This window comes from Monodelphis domestica, chromosome 4 (assembly GCF_027887165.1).
Source record: "Monodelphis domestica isolate mMonDom1 chromosome 4, mMonDom1.pri, whole genome shotgun sequence".
Taxonomy (NCBI): Eukaryota; Metazoa; Chordata; class Mammalia; order Didelphimorphia; family Didelphidae; genus Monodelphis; species Monodelphis domestica.
The window spans coordinates 3,142,106-3,160,839 of NC_077230.1; the positions used below are offsets into that span (position 1 = coordinate 3,142,106).

The 18,734-nt window shown below is 36.2% G+C and overlaps 1 protein-coding gene and 1 pseudogene across 4 annotated transcripts in view; one reads left to right on the forward strand and one right to left on the reverse strand.

Moving 5' to 3' along the window:
• The window catches only part of DSCAM (DS cell adhesion molecule), an 829,709-nt gene that overhangs the window by 736,772 nt on the left and 74,203 nt on the right, over positions 1-18,734 (forward strand). For all 4 annotated transcript variants that reach the window (XM_056825955.1, XM_056825956.1, XM_007493072.2 and 1 more), the window contains one exon: positions 15,034-15,064. In XM_056825955.1, coding sequence (XP_056681933.1) covers positions 15,034-15,064 — 31 coding nt within the window. The remainder of the gene's footprint in view (positions 1-15,033; positions 15,065-18,734) is intronic.
• Positions 5,031-5,911, reverse strand: LOC103095313 (stAR-related lipid transfer protein 7, mitochondrial-like; annotated as a pseudogene).

Sequence of the window (18,734 nt, forward strand, 5' to 3'; positions counted from 1 at the left end):
ATGGAACACTATTGGGCTCAAAGGAATAATAAAGTGAAGGAATTCTATGGGAACTGGAATGACCTCCAGGAAGTGATGAAGAGTGAGAGGAACAGAACCAGGAGAACATTATACACAGATACTGATACATTGTGGTACAATCAAATGTAATGGACATCTCCATTAGAGGCAATGCAGTGATCCTGAACAACTCAAAGGGATCTACAAGAAAGAACACTATCTACATTCAGAGGAAAAACTGTAGGAGTAGAAACACCAAAAAAAAAAAACTGCTTGATTACATGGGACAAGGGGGATATGATTGGGGATATAGACTCTAAATGATCATCCTAGTGCAAACATCAACAACATGGAAATAGGTTCTGTTCAAGGACACATGTAATACCCACCAGAATTGCACATTGGCTATGGGAAGGGTGGGGAAAGGGAGGGAGGGAAAGATATGATTCTGGTAACCAGTGAATTATTCTAAATTGACTAAATAAAATTTTAAAATTAAAAAAAATGGAGAGAGATAAATGAATTGGGCTTGCAACTTAAAAAGGTAGAAAGAGAACAAATTTAAAATCCCTAGATAAAAACTAAATGGGAAATTCTAAAAATTGAAGGAGAAATTAATAAAATTGAATGTAAAATAACTATTGAACTAACAAATGAGGCTAAGAGATGGTACTTTGAAAAAACAAATAAAATATATAAAGTACTTTTTTAATTTAATAAAAAAGAAAGAAGAGAATCAAAGGCCTAGATTAACAAAATAGGAATTTGAATACTTAAATAATCCCATCTCAGAAAAAGAAGTTGAACAAGACATCAAGAAACCACCTAAGAAAAAATCCCCATGGCCAGATGGATTCACAAGAGAATCCTATCAATCATTTAAAGAACAATTATACTCAATACTACACAAAACATTTTACCAAATAAGCAAAGAAACAGTCCTACCAAATTCTTTTTATGACACAAATATGTTACTTATTCCAAAGCCAGGGAGACTAAAAACAGAGAAAGAAAATGACAAATCAATCTCCTTAATGAACATAGATGCAAAAATCTTAAAATACTGGCAAAAAGACTCCAGCAAGTTATCACAAGAATTATTCACTATGACCAGGTGGGATTTATACCATGAATGCAAGGATGGCTCAATAATAGGAAAACCATCCACATAATTGACCATATCAATAAGCAAACCAACAGAGATCACATGATTATCTTAATAGATACAGGAAAAGCCTTTGACAAAATACAACACTCATTCCTATTGAAAATACTAGAAAGCATAGGAATAGAAGGGTCGTTCCTAAAAATAATAAACAGCATATATCTAAAACCATCAGCAAACATCATCTGCAATGGGGACAAACTAGAAACCTTTCCATTAAGATCAGGAGGGAAACAAGGATTATCACCTCTATTATTTAACATTGTACTAGAAACACTATCAATAGCAATAAGAGAAGAAAAATAAATTGAGGGGATTAAAGTAGGCAATGTGGAAACTAAACTATCTCTCTGCAGATTATATGATGCTCTATTTAAAGAACCCCAGAAAATCAACTAAAAGACTTGTGGATTTAATTAATTTCTTTATCAACGTTGCAGAATATAAAATAAACCCACATAAATCATCAGTGTTTCTATATATTTACAACAGAACTCAGCAGCAAGTGTTAAGAAGGAGATACTCCATTTTACATCACTCTAGACAATATAAAATATTTGGAATTATATGAACATAACTACAAAACACTTTTCACACAAATAAAACTAGATGGAAAAACATTAATTGCTCATGGGTAGGATGAGCTAATATAATAAAAATGACCATCCTACCTAAACTAATTCATTGTCATACCTTTCAAACTACCAAAATATTTTATAAATTAGAAAAACTTAGAACAAGTTCATCAGAAAGAACAAAAGGTCAGGAATATCAAGGGAACTAATGAAAAAAATGTAAAGGATGGTGACCTAGCAGTACCAGATCTTAAACTGTAGTGCAAAGCAGTGATCAACAAAACAATATGATACTGCTAATAAAATACAAACAATAATAAAAAACAAAGTAAGAAATAGTAGGAAGAAAAATCTCATTTGAAATAAAAAATTAAATATATAATATCTGACAGTTAATCTTTTAAGACATACTAGATCCAAATAATGTAAATTCAATTATAAAATGATAGTTAAATTTTTTAAATCCTCAAATAATTTTAGGCCTAGTCATTGCTCATGGGCTATAAATATGCATTAGTATTAGCTGATTCTAATCACCAGAAGAAGGTTAATCTAAACAAAATAATATAAAGATTTTGTAGCTCCAAACAAAATAACACAATAGAACAAAAAATCTGAAATTTAGAGGGAAACAGTGAAAATATAGGTTTAAAGAAAGAATAACACTTCTATAAATCTGTATCATAAAACAGATTTATACTGTAATTTTATTCTGGTTAAAAATAGAAAATTAGATTAGTGTACTAAACTACATAAACAAACATCAGAACAACAGACTGCAGGAACCTAATAACTTACTTGAAAATATCAACTATCAAAAAAATACTTTTTATTTGACAAGAACTCTAGTCTTTTTTTTTACCAATATGTATGTTTATTCACACTTTTGATAAAAATGACAGTTATTAGTGAAATTATTACAAACCCAAAAGTAACTACTACACTGACAAAACCCAGTGCCACAGGCCAGATCATGGAATCATACAGAGCATCCCAAGTACCCTAAGCACCTTTAGAGTTGCTCTCTTTGTAAACCCAGTACCTCCAGTATGTAGGTAATGAAAACTAATGCAATCCCATGACTGTTCCCTCATTTCATCACAACCTGAAATCATGAAAGAAGGATCAATGAAAAGAAGCTTGGGAGAAGCTGGGTAGCTCAGTGTATTGAGAGCCAGGCCTAGAGATGGGAGGTCCTAGGTTCAAATCTGGCCTCAGACACTTCCCAGCTGTGTGACCCTGGGCAAGTCACTTGACCCCCATTGCCTAGCCCTGACCAGTCTTCTGCCTTGGAGCCAATACACAGTATTGACTCCAAGACGGAAGGTAAGGGTTTTATTTAAAAAAAAAAAAAAAAGAAGAAGAAGAAGAAGAAGCTTGGGCTCCTCAGTGTACCTCTGTCATATTGTCTGAACAGATGCCAAGAAAGGTGTTGGTGGGATCCCTACCTTGGCACAATCCCCAGTAGATGGTAAGGATGCCATAGGATGACTGAAGTTACGCTTAGGTTTAGATGTCTTCTCCTATGATAGAAATAGGATGTGGGTGGTGGGGGTGGCCAAGAGAAGTTCCCCTCTTAAATCTTAGTGACAGGGAGACCCCAAAATCCCCCACCACGTTCCAGACTGGTTTTATCCCAGTAACTGAGACCACCCTTATTATTACTGCTCTATAAATGAGAACATAACAAAGTCTGGAGGTTGCACACTTGTATTCAGCACGATCCTTCCACAGCCACTATAGCCAATGTACCTGTCCAGAGCAAGGCACTCTAGTCACAATCAAAACCCATTAAATACAGTTCAGATCATTCATCCACCTCTGCAGCCTCTGTTACCCTTCGGGTTGGATCTTTCCCCGGCCCTCCTGGTTAGGATATCTGGCCAGAGCAAAACATTTCCGCAATTCAAGTCAATTATACGAAAGAGCTAATAGTATTTCAATGCCCCAAATAAAAGGGAGGTAATGGGGGAGAGTTTTTTCAAACTTCAGTGATTTGGGGAAAGTAGGGAATGAACTTGTCTTTAGTCTCATTCCTCCCCTGGCTTCAATGCTAGGCAAAATGTTCAGATGAACTGGTATATTAGCAACTCAGCCAGCGTTTCTTATGATGGCAGTTATGGTTATGGTGAAGTTTCTCATTCTCATCTTACCTTGGTTTATGGTTCTGAGACCTCCATGGGAAGAGAATGATTTCCCCTTCTCTGTGTGTTCTCTTCCCAACTGGGAACTGAGAACAAACTCCTGGAGCATGTCTCTATGTTCATTTTATGTCTGAGCTTTCCTACAAGAAGACGGACTATACAAACCTTACGAATTTCCAAAAGTGAGACTGATTTAAGTCAAAACAAGATGGCCGACAAGTTTGGCATTTTCTTTGCAGTGAGGTTAAAAAGGCATATTTTGTAGCTAGGCTAAGGAGGAATCCTCAAAGCTATTAACAACCGTGTGATTCCCTATTCCACTTTCTCCATCAAAAATTAACATGGAAAATAAAAATTAAACTTAATTCATATTTTAAGTAACTTGTCTTACCATCATCTTGTCTGATCCTGCCGGAATACTGTTAATGCATTATTCTAAAAGGTCTTCCTTTAATGATAGGCCTATGCAGGGGAGGATATGATGAGTAAAAAGATTTAGTTCAAATCAAAAAGGACAGCAAATATATTGAGTGGAGTTAAAGTGGAATCTCAGAGAGAAGAATGACACTTTCTGGGTGGAATAAGGACATTTCTTGGCCCAGCTTTCATGCTGTTCCTAAATAGACAAAGATCAAGAAAGGCACTTGGGCCACATAGGACTGCTTTGTTTATGTCTTCACATACAAAGATCTGCTGCCAAGAGATTTCAATACCCCATTTCCCCACCAAAACTGATGAAAAACCCAAACAGTCTTGTTTGTGGAGTCTTCAGCAAGTGAAGTCATTGCAGAATGGATAGCACAAACTAAAATCCAAGCATGAGGAAAATGCTCCAAGGGGAAAAACGAAGTGTTCTCATCCTTACAGAAATTCCTTATAGAAATAATGAATTTAAAAATTTTGGGCCAGGAACACAACAGCTTCCCAGGAGAGTTGTCATCTTCTCAAATGCTCTAAAAAAAGGATATCAAAAGAACTGAAAGTTTCAGGGCCAGATGAATTAGACTAATCAAGCTATCTTCTTTGTGAGTAAAGCAGACCTTTTAGAATATACCTGGCTTTTCCCTGTTTTGCAACAGGGAGTTAAAGATCCAAAGCAGGTAAAAAAGAACTTCTCCCCTGCCCCTGCCCTCAACCTAATTCCCTTTAAGCATATTCAATGCCAGCAGGGCCACAGCTGCCCTCATTCTATCTATCTGGGGTCTGAGTGGCTGTTTTGTCCCTACTGCCAACATCTAAAGGTTTGGTTGAGATATAGTCCTTCACTTTGATCTCCATGTTCTTGGCTTTTAGGGTGGCCATATGCAGCTTCTCCAGAAAATCTAGCATGCCACTAGAGACCATCCAGCTGATGCAGTAATGAGGAAAAACAGTTTGGGGGTTATCACTGTATGTCAGCAAATAGTCAGAGCCATTCCCATCAAATGATTTGTGGGGACACATAACCATTTGGGACTCATATGACCGGACACAAGCAAATTCAGGAGGTTCTGGTACATAGGATGCTCCATGGCATGTGATACCAACACCATCCCATTGTTTTCCTGATCCACACTGTACCTCCAGACATATGCATAATCCCTTGAGTACATTGGATGAGGAATATGAGTAACCTACTGAAGAACTTCAGAACCATTTAGCACATCCTCTCGATCACTTCCAGTTTGATGACTAGAGCATCCCACTTCTTCCTATACTCTGTATCCAGCTGAACATTGAAGAATTGTCTGGGTGTCACATCAGTATATGTTCCAAAAACTCTGTATTGGTACAGATGAGTATCACTGATCAGGCACCTCCAAAGGCTGAAGTGTTTCTTGTTCATTACCATTTCCCATGACTGGTCTTTGGTGAGTGAATCACTTGTTTCTTCTGTTTGGGGTTTCAGTTCGGGGGTGACACTCAACGCCACTGCTTCTGAATACACTAGATATTTCCTCTATTCTTTTCATCACATCAATAGATCTCTGTAACTCTTCTTTGATCCTCTCCTCTTCCCACACAAAGATTCCAGTTAAAACCACCATCAGTTTATAGGCATTACCTGTGGATATAAAACTTGTGCCAACATCTACTGAAGAGCAACTCTAGTCTTTAAAAAAGAAATAGTTAAGTAAAAATTAGGTTTGCACTAACATCAGATATTTTATACCATGTCATAATAAGTTCAACTCTAAAAAAATGTCACAACACAAAGAAAAAAGAACAAAACACAATACTGGAGGAAATTCTTAAAGATTAAAAGATTGAGAAAGTAAAATAAGTTTGATTAAATGAAATTCAAATGCTTTGCACAAATAAAATTAAATAAGAAGAAGAAAAAAGGAAATTGTTCATTAAGGGAAAAAATCTTCTGTATCAAAACATCTTTAATAGGGGTTTAATGTCAAAGATATATAGAAACTAATACAAATATCTACATTCAAGAATGAAGCCCTAAAGAATAAGTGATCAAAGGATATGAACACAGTTCTCAAAAGAATAAAAACTATTTACAGTCATATAAATGATTGCTCCAAATCACTATTAATAAAAGAAATGTAGTAGGGTATAGCTAAGATAGAGGCTTAGTGTCAGAGAAAGCCTACACTATTCTGATACTCCTTCCAAATCAGTCTTTAAAAATTACCTCAAAATGACAGTATTAAAAAAGGAAGAGCAGGAAGGTGTGAGGGGGCTCTCCCACTGAAAATAACTAGAAAGGTAGGCTGAGAAAAAGACAGACAGAGAGAGAGAGAGAGAGAGAGAGAGAGAGAGAGAGAGAGAGAGAGAGAGAGTTGGTTTTCATGAGATGAGGGGGAATGAGAAGCAAAACTGAACACAGAGAAATGCTGGCCAACCACCCTCACGCCTACTGTGCTAGGTTCCTCAATTGGGTCTAGGTTAAGTTTGGGATCCTGGGAAGGGAACTATACATGCAAAAGTGCACCTCAGACACACCCCTTGAATATCTAAGCCCTGGCACCAGCCCACAGTGTGTCCCAGAAGTCCATAACACTGGGCCCTTTCCAACCTGAACTGCTGCAGTACAGACCTATCCCCAGGTCAAAAAAGCTCACACTGCCATACTCAGCAAACCAACAGCAGAGGAGGAAGATTCAGCAAGGAAATTTCAGAATTCCTAGTCCACACTCAAAAAAAGAGTGGAAAAAATGAGCAAACAGACAAAGAAACATTTGACACTTAAAATTATCTATGGGAACAATCAGTAAAGCTCAGAACCAAAAGGAGATGGTGAGATCCAAGCAACCACATGCAAAACTCAAAAACAAAAGCAACTGAAATTGGTCTCAAACTCTGGAAAAACTTTTTTAAAAACTCAAGCATCAAATAAGACAGGTTGATGAAAAATGGGAAAAAGAAATAAAAATAATGCAAAAAGAAAATGACAGCTTAAAGAGCAAAATTAGTCAACTGGAAAAGAGGTACAAAAATCCAATCAAGAAAAGGGTTTCCTAATAAACCAAATTGACATAATGGTAAAAAGGGCAAAAAAATTTTTAGAAAAGAGTTCCATGAAAAGTAGGATGGACCAAATGAAAAGGAAGATCAAAAGGTCATGGAAGAAATTCAATCTTTAAGAATTACAATTTGGAAAACAGAAGCAAATGACTTCAGGAGACATGAAGAAACAATAAAACAAAATCAAAAGAAGAAAAAATAGAAGAAAATATGGACTATCTCATTGAAAAGGAACAAACATGGAAAATAGATCCAAGAGATATGATTTAAAAATTATTAGAATACCCAAAAGTCTTCCCCCCTAAAAAAAACCTTATAAATCATATTATAAGAAATTATCCAAGAAAACTGCCCTGATATTCTTCAACAAGAGGGTAAAACAGAAACTGAAAAAGTCCACAGATCACCTCCTTCAAAAAATCCCCAAATGACAATTGCCAGGAATGTTATAGCCAAGTTTAAGAACTCCCAGGTCAAGAAGAAAATAAGTAAAGTGGTCAGAAAAAAAAATTCAAATATCATGGAGCCCCAGTCAGAATTACAAAGGATCTTGTAGTTTCCATATTGAAGGACTAGAAATCTTAGAATATGATATTCCAAAAGGCAAGGGAACTGGGTTTACAACCAACAATCACCTACCCATCAAAACTGCATTCTTTTAGGGCAAAGTATGCATGTTTAATAAAATAGATTTCCAGGCATTCCTTAAGAAAAAAACAGACTTAAAGAGAAAATTTGATGTCCAGATGAAAATAAAATTGAAGAATAAAAAAGTAAATAATAAAAAGAAAAAAATTAAGGGCTTCAATAAGGCAAGATTGTCTATATTCCTTTATGGAAAGATGATGTCTGTAATTAAAATTGTTATCATTGTCATAGTATATAAAAGACACCTTAGAGAGAGAGAGTGTGGGAGTATGCTGTTTAGGGTGATATGTTAAAAAAAATCTAGGGCTGAAAAAGAGGATGATACTAAGAGAAATGGGAAAAGATAAGTAAAATGGGATAAATTATATCATATAAAGAGGTGAGGGAGGGAACTATTAGGGAGGGGGGAGGAGGGTGATGACAGGTAATACTTAAAAGTATTAAAATATTCTCATTGGAATTGGGTCAGGGAGAAAAGAACAGCCAGATTAATTGGGTTATAAAATCTATCTTACTAAGTAGAGAAGTGGAAAGGGAATAAGAAAAGGGTTGAGGGGGAAGGGAGTAATATAAGGGAGAGGAAAGTAGGGGGAGTCACTAAAAGCAGACACTGGTATGGAGGGAAAGAGTAAAAGGTGAAAGGGCAATAATAAAAGAGGAAATCAAGATGGAAGGGAATACACAGATGGTAATTAAAATGGTAAATGTAAATGGAATGAATTCACCCATAAAATGGAAGCAGAAAGCAGTGTGGATTAAAAACCAGAATCCAAACATCTGTTGTTTACATGAAACACATTTGAGGTAAGTAGGCACACACAGAGTAAAGGTAAGAGGCTTGAGAGGAATCTATTGAACTTCAACTGAGACAAAAATAAAGTAGGAATAGCAGTCATGATATCAGGCAAAGCTAAAGTAAAAATAGATCTGATTAAAAGAGATAAAGAAGGTAATTAAATTGTGATAAAAGGTAGTATAGATAATGATAAAATATCAGTACTTAACATATATGCATGAAATAGTATGGCATTCAGATTTTTAGAGAAACTAAAGGAGCTTAATGAAGAAATAGATAGTAAAACTATACTATTGGGAGACCTCAGCTTTCCCCTATCAGAACTAAATAAATCTAAGCAAAAAATAAAAAAGAAAGAAGTAGGGGAAGTGAATTAAATCTTAGAAAAGTAAGATTTAATAGATATCTAAAGAGGATTGAATAGGGATAAAAAGGATTATACTTTCTTTCCAGTACCACATGGTACAAATACAGAGATTGACCATGTAGTAGGGAATAAAAACTTCACAAGCAAATGCAGAAAAGCAGAAATAATAAATGCAATCAGATCATAATGTACTAAAGATTATAATCAACAATGGTTCACACAGAGACAAAATAAAAATTAATTAGAAGCTAAAAATTCTCAGGTCTTAGACCCTTCCTGTGTGACCCTGGGCATGTTACTTAACTCCCATTGCATAGCACTTACCACTCTTCTGCCTCAAAAACAATATTGGTACCAAGGTGAAAGGTGAGAGTTTAAAAAAAAAAAGAAACTAAATAACCTAACTCTTCAAAACTGGTGGGTCAAAGAACAAATTATAGAAACAATCACTGATTTCATTTAAGATAATTACAATGAGGAAACAACTTATCAAAATTTGTAGGATATAGCCAAAGCCATACTCAGGGGGAAATTTATCTCCCTGCGAGCTTATATCAATAAAATAGAGAAAAGGGAGGTCAATAACTGGGCTTGCAACTGAAGGGGAAAAAAACTAGAAAAAGAACAAATAAAAAATCCCCAGTTAAAGGCCAAATCAGAAATCCCAAAAATCAGAGGAAAAATTAATAAAATTGGTAGCAAAAGAACTATTGAGCTAATCAATAGCTGGTTCTATGAAAAAACAAATAAATAGAATATTGGTTAATTTGATTTAAAAAAAAGAAAGAAGTGGGGGAAGCTGGATAGCTCAATGGATTAAGAAGCAGGTCTAGAGACAGGATGTCCTAGGTTCAAATCTGTCCTCAGACACTTCCTAATGGTGTGACCCTGGGCCCTTACTGCTCTTCTGCCTTGGAACCAATACACAGTATTGATTCTAAGATAGAAGGTAAGGGTTTAAAAAAAATCAAAATTACCAGTATCAAAAATGAAAAGGGTGATTTCAATTATAATGAGGAGGAAATTAAGCCAATATTTAGAAGATATTTAGCCCAATTATATAGCAATAATCTGATAATCAGATAATCTATTTACCAAAAATATAAATTGCAAAAATTAACAAAAGAGGAAAGAGAATACTTAAATAATCCAATCTCAGAAAAAAGAAATTTAAGTCATCAATGAACTCCCTATGAAAAAATCCCCAGTACCAGATGGACTCAGTGAATTCTATCAAACATATAAAAAAAACAACTAATCCACTAACTACTTGGAAAAAAAACAAAGAAGTCCTTACAAATTCTTTTTACAATACAAATATGGAGCTGACACCTAAAACAGAAAGACCAAAAACAGACCAATTTCCTTAATGAACACTGTTGCAAAAATCTTGAATAAAATACTGATGAAGAGACTACAGCTATTTGATATATCACAAGGATTATTCACTACAACCAGGTAGGATTTATAGCAAGAATGCAAGGCTGGTTTAATATTAGGAAACCATCAGTATAATTGAACACATCAATAATCAAACAGAAATAACATAATTATCTGAATAGATGCAGAAAAATCCTTTTACACATTATGAGCTTATAATAAAAAAATAATGTAACCAGCAAAACTGAGTATAATTTTATAGGGATTAACTGAATCCTTAAAGAAATAAAAAGTTTCCAAACATTCCTGATGAAAAGGCCAGAGATATGTAGAAACATTCAAGTGAAAATACATGCATTAAGAGAAACATACAAAAATAAACATGAATGAACAACTGTTAAGTGACTAGATGTCAATAAATTGCATACATAGGCCTAATTAGATAGAAGGCCTAGGAGGAATTTTGTTATATCTTGAAGATCTTATAAGATAAATGGAAAGAAGAGAAAAGAAGAAAGCATGTGGCAGTGTGAGGAGAGGAAATGAAGGGGGAATTATTCCACACTTTGGTTGTATAAAAGTAGATATCTATACAAAAAAAGATGGAAAGGTAGAGGTAATGGTGAATTCTTGAATCAAACTCTCATCTGATTTAGTCAAAGAAGGAAAGAATATACACATGCATATATAGACATATAAGACTGCTTACAGAAAAATATTTTATTCAACAGAGTAATAAGAAGAAAAGATATAAAGGAATTAGAAAGAGGATATGTTAAGGGAGGGATTAGTCTTAATTGAAAAATAAACACTAATGATGTACACAGATATTATAATTCTTTTTTGCAGTAACAATAAATTGAAAACAGGGGTAGCAATCAATTGGAAAGTTAATGATGAAGAAATGGTATTATTATGAACTACAAGAAGTTATAAAAAGGATAAATTCAGGAAACCCTGAGAATACTTTTATGATTGATAAAGAATGAAGTGAACAGAACCAGAACAATTTAATGACAATCTTGTAAGGGCAAAAGCTTTCAAAAAGTTACTACTAACTAATCCATGATTCTAAAGACCTAATGGTGAAACATGCTATCTACCTCCTGATAGGTATAAAATTTACAGTTAAAAATGAGATATAAAAGTTTCTGGACATGGTCAATGTAGAAATTTGGTGAATATTACATGTTTATAATAGAGATGTTTCTTTTCTTTCTCAAAAGAGAAAATTGACTGGAGGAAAAGAAGACATGTTTTTGCTTATTAAAATTATAATTTAAGAAATAATAAATGGAAATATGACCATAATATTAAATATAATATTAATGAAAATTAGAAGATAAGCAAAATATATTCCCCTTATAACTCCATGTAGAAAATATTTTTAAATCCTTATCTTTCATCTTAGAATCAATACTGTGTATTTGTTTTAATGTAGAAAATCCATAAGGGCTAGTCAATGGGGATTAAATGACTTGCCCATGGTCACACAACTAGGAAATATCCAAGACAAGATTTGAACCTAGGACATCCTCTCTTCGGTCTTGGCTCTCAATCCACCAAGCCATCTAACTGCTCTCTGGGTAGAATACATTAATGAAATCTTCGTTATTCAAACAAAGGATAGAGACAATTACAGAAAACAAAATAGGTAACATAAAATAAAATTGAAAAGTCTCTGAACAAACAAAATTATGAGCCTAAGATAGGAAACTGTTGAATAGCGACAAAAATCTTAGTATCAGTAAGGAGTTTTTATTGAAGCTAAAAATTAACAAATATATAATAGGAATAAAAGTCATTTCCAATAAATAAGGGGTCAAATAATGTGAACAAACAGTTCTCAAAAGAATTGCAAGCCATTAATGAAAATATGCCTGGCCAATTGTGGCTTTTAAAACACTATTTTCTTGTTTTAGTTCATTTGCCTCTATTTCCAGATGACATATTTTGCCTTTTAAGTTCTTTTCTCAATTTTCTTCAGCCTCTCTTAATTGTTTTTTTTTTTTTTTTGGATTATGTTTTGAGTTCTTCCAAAGTCTAGTTCTGAGTTTTTGCTTGGTGTTCCTTGGTCCTCCTCTGTTCCATTTGTTCTTTGTTCATTACCTGGATAGAAACTATCGCATATGGTTTCTTTTTTCTTTTTCTGTGGTTTACTCATATTTTTCCTTCTTTCCCTCTCTTTATTGGCTGTATTCTTGCTCCTCCATTTATTTTCTGGATCTCTGAGTTTGGCCTTTTTTTATCCTAAAGGAGCTTCTTCTCTGCTCTGCTGATTAACTGGATTAGGCTGATAGAGCTGACCTATTGTCTTAATGAGCTCTGAGGCTAGATCTTCCCCAGCTGCCAAAAGAAGCTGAAACTGAAAGTGAAGGTGTGGAGGCTGAAGGTAGTTTCCTTCTTCCTCCTCTCCTCCTTTCTGCCAGCTGCCTCCTTTCAAGCTACCCAGTCAAAGTCCTGAGCTTCCCATGGTGGCACCAAGGTACTCTGTCATGGTTGCAGCCTTCACCTGGGACCCCAGTCAGCCAGATTCTTACCATGGGTCTCAGAGCAGTAGGTGGGTGAGGGGTGTTGGAGATTGAGCTAGAAGCCTTCTGAAGGCTCCTTATCTGCACTATTGATAAACTGGATTAAGCCAGTTAAGGTGATCTGCAGACCTGGATGTGCCCTGAGGCTAGAACCTGCAGAGGCAGAAGCCCAAGATGTAGGAGTGGTGACTAAAGACTGTCACCAGGCTGCCCTCCTCTTTGCCTCTCTCCTCCAGCTGCCTCCCTGCCAGCTATAGTCAAAGCCCTGAGCCTCAAGTAGCTGTGGTAGCAAGGCACTCCCTCTGGGCTAGAGCCCTCACCCTGAGATCCCAGCAATTCCTGGAGTCTCAGCACAGTAGATGTGGGAAGGAAGGGCCCTGGAACTTTCCTTCTTTCTTTCCCTTAAGCCTGAGAATTCAGCCTTTTAAGTTGAATCGAGCAGGAGGGACCCCAGGCTCTGTCCTGTTGTTGGACTTCGTTTTGTGTCCCCCTCAAAACACTTTGTTTTTGGTTGGTGTGGAAGGGTTTTAACAGAGGACTCAACTTTTGTTGCTTCTAAGCCTCCAACGTAACTGTGCTCTCCATTAATGACAATATGAATGAATGCTCCAAAGAAAATCAAAACAACCCAGAGGTGGCAAAGATGACAAAAATGGCAATAATCAAAATTAAAAGTGTTGTGGGAAGATAAGCACACAAAGACATTCTTGGCAGAGCTGTGAATTGGTACAACCTTTTTTAAAAGCAATTTTTATTGTACAAATAAATAAACTAAAATTTTAATAACTTTACCCAATGATGTCATTAATGGTATATACTCTAAGAAATTCATTGGAAAGAAGAAAGTCCCCATATTTCACTAAAATATGTGTAGTAGCACTTTTTGTGATAAAAAAAAAATCATTGGAACCAAAGTAGATACCCATCAATTGAGGAATGGCTAACCGAAGAATTATTTATCAAAGTAATGGAATCCAAATGTGATTATGAATATGATGAATACAGAGAAGCATGGGAAAATCTACATGTCATAATTCATAGTGAAGTAAATCATCACAATGACCTCAAGATAAATGGGAGGAACCACCTCTCAAAAAAAAAAGTTAATGTTGCAAAATTAGAGCATGGTTCTAAAGAAGATAGCCCTATCCCATCCTTTGGGAAATCCACAAATGTATATTAAGTATGTGGTCAGATCTTTTGAAGTATTATTCATTGAAATGTCCTCTTTCTCTCTTTTTTCTTTAAAAAAATTCCTTTGTTTTGTGGGAGGAGTGATATAGGAAAAAACCAGGTGGATGTAAAAATAACCAATACCTTGTTTTTAAATAGAAAAAGTAATGTTTCTGACCATTGATATCCTTAAACTTTTCTAAGTTGTAATCTGTGATGAATAAAATTTAGCTTCCCAGATGGAACAAAGAATCAGTTTGTGCCTAAAACTTCATTGCATTTTTAGCATTTTTCATTTAGAATTTATACTTTATTTAATATGTTTATTTAATATAGAATTTATAGAATTTAAAAAACAAAAACTTGATAAATGTAGAGAGTTTTTTAGGTGGTTATGGAACTGCTTTTTAAATTTTTTTTAAACTTTAGTTTCTATTTAGGAATCAATACTAAATATTGGTTCCAAGGCAGAAGAGCAGTAAGGACTAAACAGTTGGAATTCAATAACTTGCCCACAGTCACAAAACTTGGAAGTGTCTAAGGTCAGATCTGAACCCAGGCTCCTGTTTCCAGGCCTGGCACTCCATCCCAAGTCACTTAGATTCTCCAGATCTGCTTTGTTATTGGCAATGATATGAAAAAGGAACAATTCCATTTTAAGGATCTAATTTGGACCACAAAAATTACAGAAATTAGTCAATTCCAAATACGTGTTCTAAATTTTAAAAATGCTAATGAGTTGCTCATGTATTGCTAACATTAACTGCTATTTGGGTTTTCTTTGTCCCACAGATGCAAAGAGTTTAGCTGAAATGCTCATGAGGTAAGAAAGCTCATTATCCACAGGCTGAATTTTAATGATATTTTCTATGTTGCTGTAACAATTCAAATTTTAAACAACATCTTTAAAAAATGTATATAAAGTGGTTAGCAGGTTTTCCTGGCATCCTATAATTTCTTATATATTTCCAGTGTACATTCTTCTCCTCACTTTTCCCTCCTGAATTTTGCTATTGAAGATCCATTGTAAGTTTTAAAAACGAAATACATAAAAAAAGGGAAATGTTTGTAATATGCCTCTTCTCAGAAGCCTACTTGGTTTGCTTGCCCTGTTGGGCAGGGTCCAAAATATGGAGCTGCTAAGTCATAAGACGGCTTCCTATTTGGATGAGAACCATCGTTTAATTAAACATAATGAATAAAAACTATGAGAATCGTTATCCCACTCTCAAAAGCAAGTCTCTAGTCCTACATTAGAGTTGCATCTTCCTTCAGATTTCTAAGGGTGTCCCTAAGAGGTTGGAGTGACTCTCTAATGCCATCGTCTGAAGCTCCGGTTGTTGTATTTCTCCCCCTGGTTGTCAATGCTAAAGCAAATAAATAAGCCATCCCTGAGTGTCTTTTGAAAGGCGTATTTGCTCACAACAGGGCCCTAAGTACAAATGGAACAAAAGAGAATCTGGGGGAAATGGGCCCCGTCTTAGAGAGCACAAGTCACAAAGAGGTAACTAACTCCCAGCCTCAGAAACGGACTGCAAGTCGTGTTCTTCTCTTGGGGGGACTCAAGAATTACTCCGTAGAGTTTCTTTTCTATATGAATCTACCTCCTAGCCTGTGAGACTGCTGCTAGATTCTCTGAGGATACCAGTGAGAAGTCCAAAATCACCGACAAGTTCTTTAGGCAGGAGAGGGATTGTAGAATAGAGACTAAAGGCAGAAATGGAAGCTTCTCCTATCCCCTCGATCCATGGTGGTGAACCTATGGCACACTTGCCAGGCCCCACCAGATTTTGGCACTAGAGGCCAAGCTGTTCCCCTCCCCCTCTCCACATGCCTGAAGACATTTTTTCAAATTACCCACCCCTGTGCCTAATGGGAGTGCTTCCTCCCTCCCCTGTCACATGTGCCATGTGAGGGTGCTGCGTTGCTGAAGGTGATTCCCATGCTGGGGTTAGAGAGGAGTTGGGTTTGAGGAGAGCTCACAACATGGCAGACAGCTGGAAAGGAGCAGAAATGGAGGGAAGTAGAGCACGTGGGCTGCTCCCCTCTCCCTCTGCATGTGCCTGCGTCTTTCTAACATTTTCTAACATTTCTAACATTTAATAAATTTACTTTTTCACCACATATCCTGCAATGTAATGGATTTATAATGTAGATTAAAAGCAAAATTCTCGCCAAATTATCAGAATAGCCTTCCAGGACAAGAACATCACAGTATTTGGTCTTAATTATCCACAAGCCGGTGAAAATAGGCTTTACTGACTACATAGGTTGCCTTGGATTAGACCTATTTATTTTTAGTGTCCCTAAATATCCTTTCACCTTATCCCCTTACCCCTCTACAAACTACTGTGACCTCACTTCTCTTTCAGGCATCCAGTGTCCCTCTGCTCTCCAACTTTCTATCCCTGTTAAAATAAAGAATAAATCCGACATGTCACCTATATTTTCTTAGATTTACAGTATAAATCAATTACTGAGATTTAAAGGTATCTCAGCAGTCAATAGTTATAAATTTAAGGGGGCTGCTGGGTAGCTCAGTGGATTGAGATCCAGGCCCAGAGAATAGAGGTCCTGGGTTCAAATTTGGCCTCAGACACTTCCCAGCTGTGTGACCCTGGACAAGTCACTTGACCCCCATGGCCTAACCCTTACCACTCTTCTGCCTTGGACCCAATATGTAGTATTGATTCTTTGGTGGTAGGTAGGGGTTTTAAAAAATAGTTACAAATTTAAGTCTTGGAAGATATTAATAAGTCCCTAGTTTTGCAAATAAGGAAAAAAAGATAAGTGACTTGCACACAGAAGTATGAGTCATTATTCAAGCCCAAGCCCTCTGATATAAAATATAATGGTCCTTCCAGGGTGCCACGTTGCTGATTTTACTTTATTGTTTCAATTAGAGTTTCAATTAGGACATTTGCGCATTTTTATTATTTCTTGCTTTTTATTTATGTTTGCATTTTACCTCCAATTGTGGACTATAATCCTTTGTCCTTTGCTTATGGAGAGGGGAGAAGGGGAGAAAGGAAGTCAGATAAAGAAAGGGAAGGAAGAAGGAAGGAGGAAGGAAATGGGAAGACCAAGCATTAGGGAAGGAAACACGCATCTATTAGGCACAGTGCCTGGCAAAGTGCTTTAAAATATTCTTACTTAGTCTTCCCAACAACCTGGGAGGTGGATACTATTGTGCCCACTTTGTAGTTGACCAGCAGAGGCTAAGTGTGACCTGGGGCCGTGCATGTAATAAACGTCTGAGGCCATATATGAAGGCAGGCTCCAGGTTCCAGGTCTAGCACTATTGTCTGCACCACACTTACATGTGAAAATCCCATGGTGAGGGGAAGACAACAGAAGCCAGCTGGTTGAGTGTAGCTGCTGTCTTTGGCTGTCTTGGTTTTTCCTGGAAGCTGATGGTGATGAAAAAGCCTGTGGTCTACATCACTGACATCTCCTGTGTTCTTCCTTGGACACTTTGTATAACTCTTACTTGCTCAAACTCCAGACTTCATGTTGGCCTCAGCCATAAGAGACTCAATCCTTTGTGTTTTCTTTCCACCACTTAAAAAGCGGTTGCTTTAGTGGCAGCTCTCACCACTTTTTGCCCAGAAGATTGCAAAAACTGCATTGGTCTCCCTCCTTCGAACTTTTTAAACACTCATCTGCCCTCCACAATGCCAAAGTAAATTTCCTTATGTACGAATCTGACCACATGAATAGAGTCGATTAATTGCAATTCTTCTTGCCTATAAGTTGCAACCTATCTTTTCAGCTTCGTTGTATGTTACTTCTGTTCCTGTGCCCTACAACTCGGCCAAACTAGTCTTCTTTCTCTTCCTCATGTGTTATACTCCTGTCTCCATAGCTCTGCACTGGCCGTTCATCCCATGTGCCTGGAAAGCATTCGTTCCTTGCCTGTTTCTCTTCCTTAATAAGGCAATATGTATTTTTTAAACCTTCACCTTCCATCTTAGAATCAACACTATGTATCGGTTCCAAGGCAGAAGAGTAGTAGAGCTAAGCAATGAGGGTCAAGTGACTTGTCCAGGGTCACACAGCTAGAAAGTATCTGAGGCCAGATTTGAACCAAGGACTTCCCATCACTGGGCCTGACTCTCCATCCACTGAGCTACTCAGCTACCACCCAGACAATATATTCTTGAGGTAGTTTTTTTTCCCCATACTGATATTTATTTAAATATTTTCTATATATTTGTATTTATTCACTTTATATTAATGCTGTAAATATACATATATGTGTAGAGAAATGTCTTTTTTTATCCTCTATTTGGATAAAGGTTCCTTGAGAGAAGGTATTGCTTCATTCTTTTGCACTTACATACCTAGTGCATAGTCCAGTGCCTTAAATATAGAAAATACTTACTAAATATTATTGGTTGATTTGTGTAGACATCACTATCTTATCTAATTTATATCAGATATAGGCATGAATTAAGTGAGATCTGCATTATCATTACATTTGATCTTAGTTA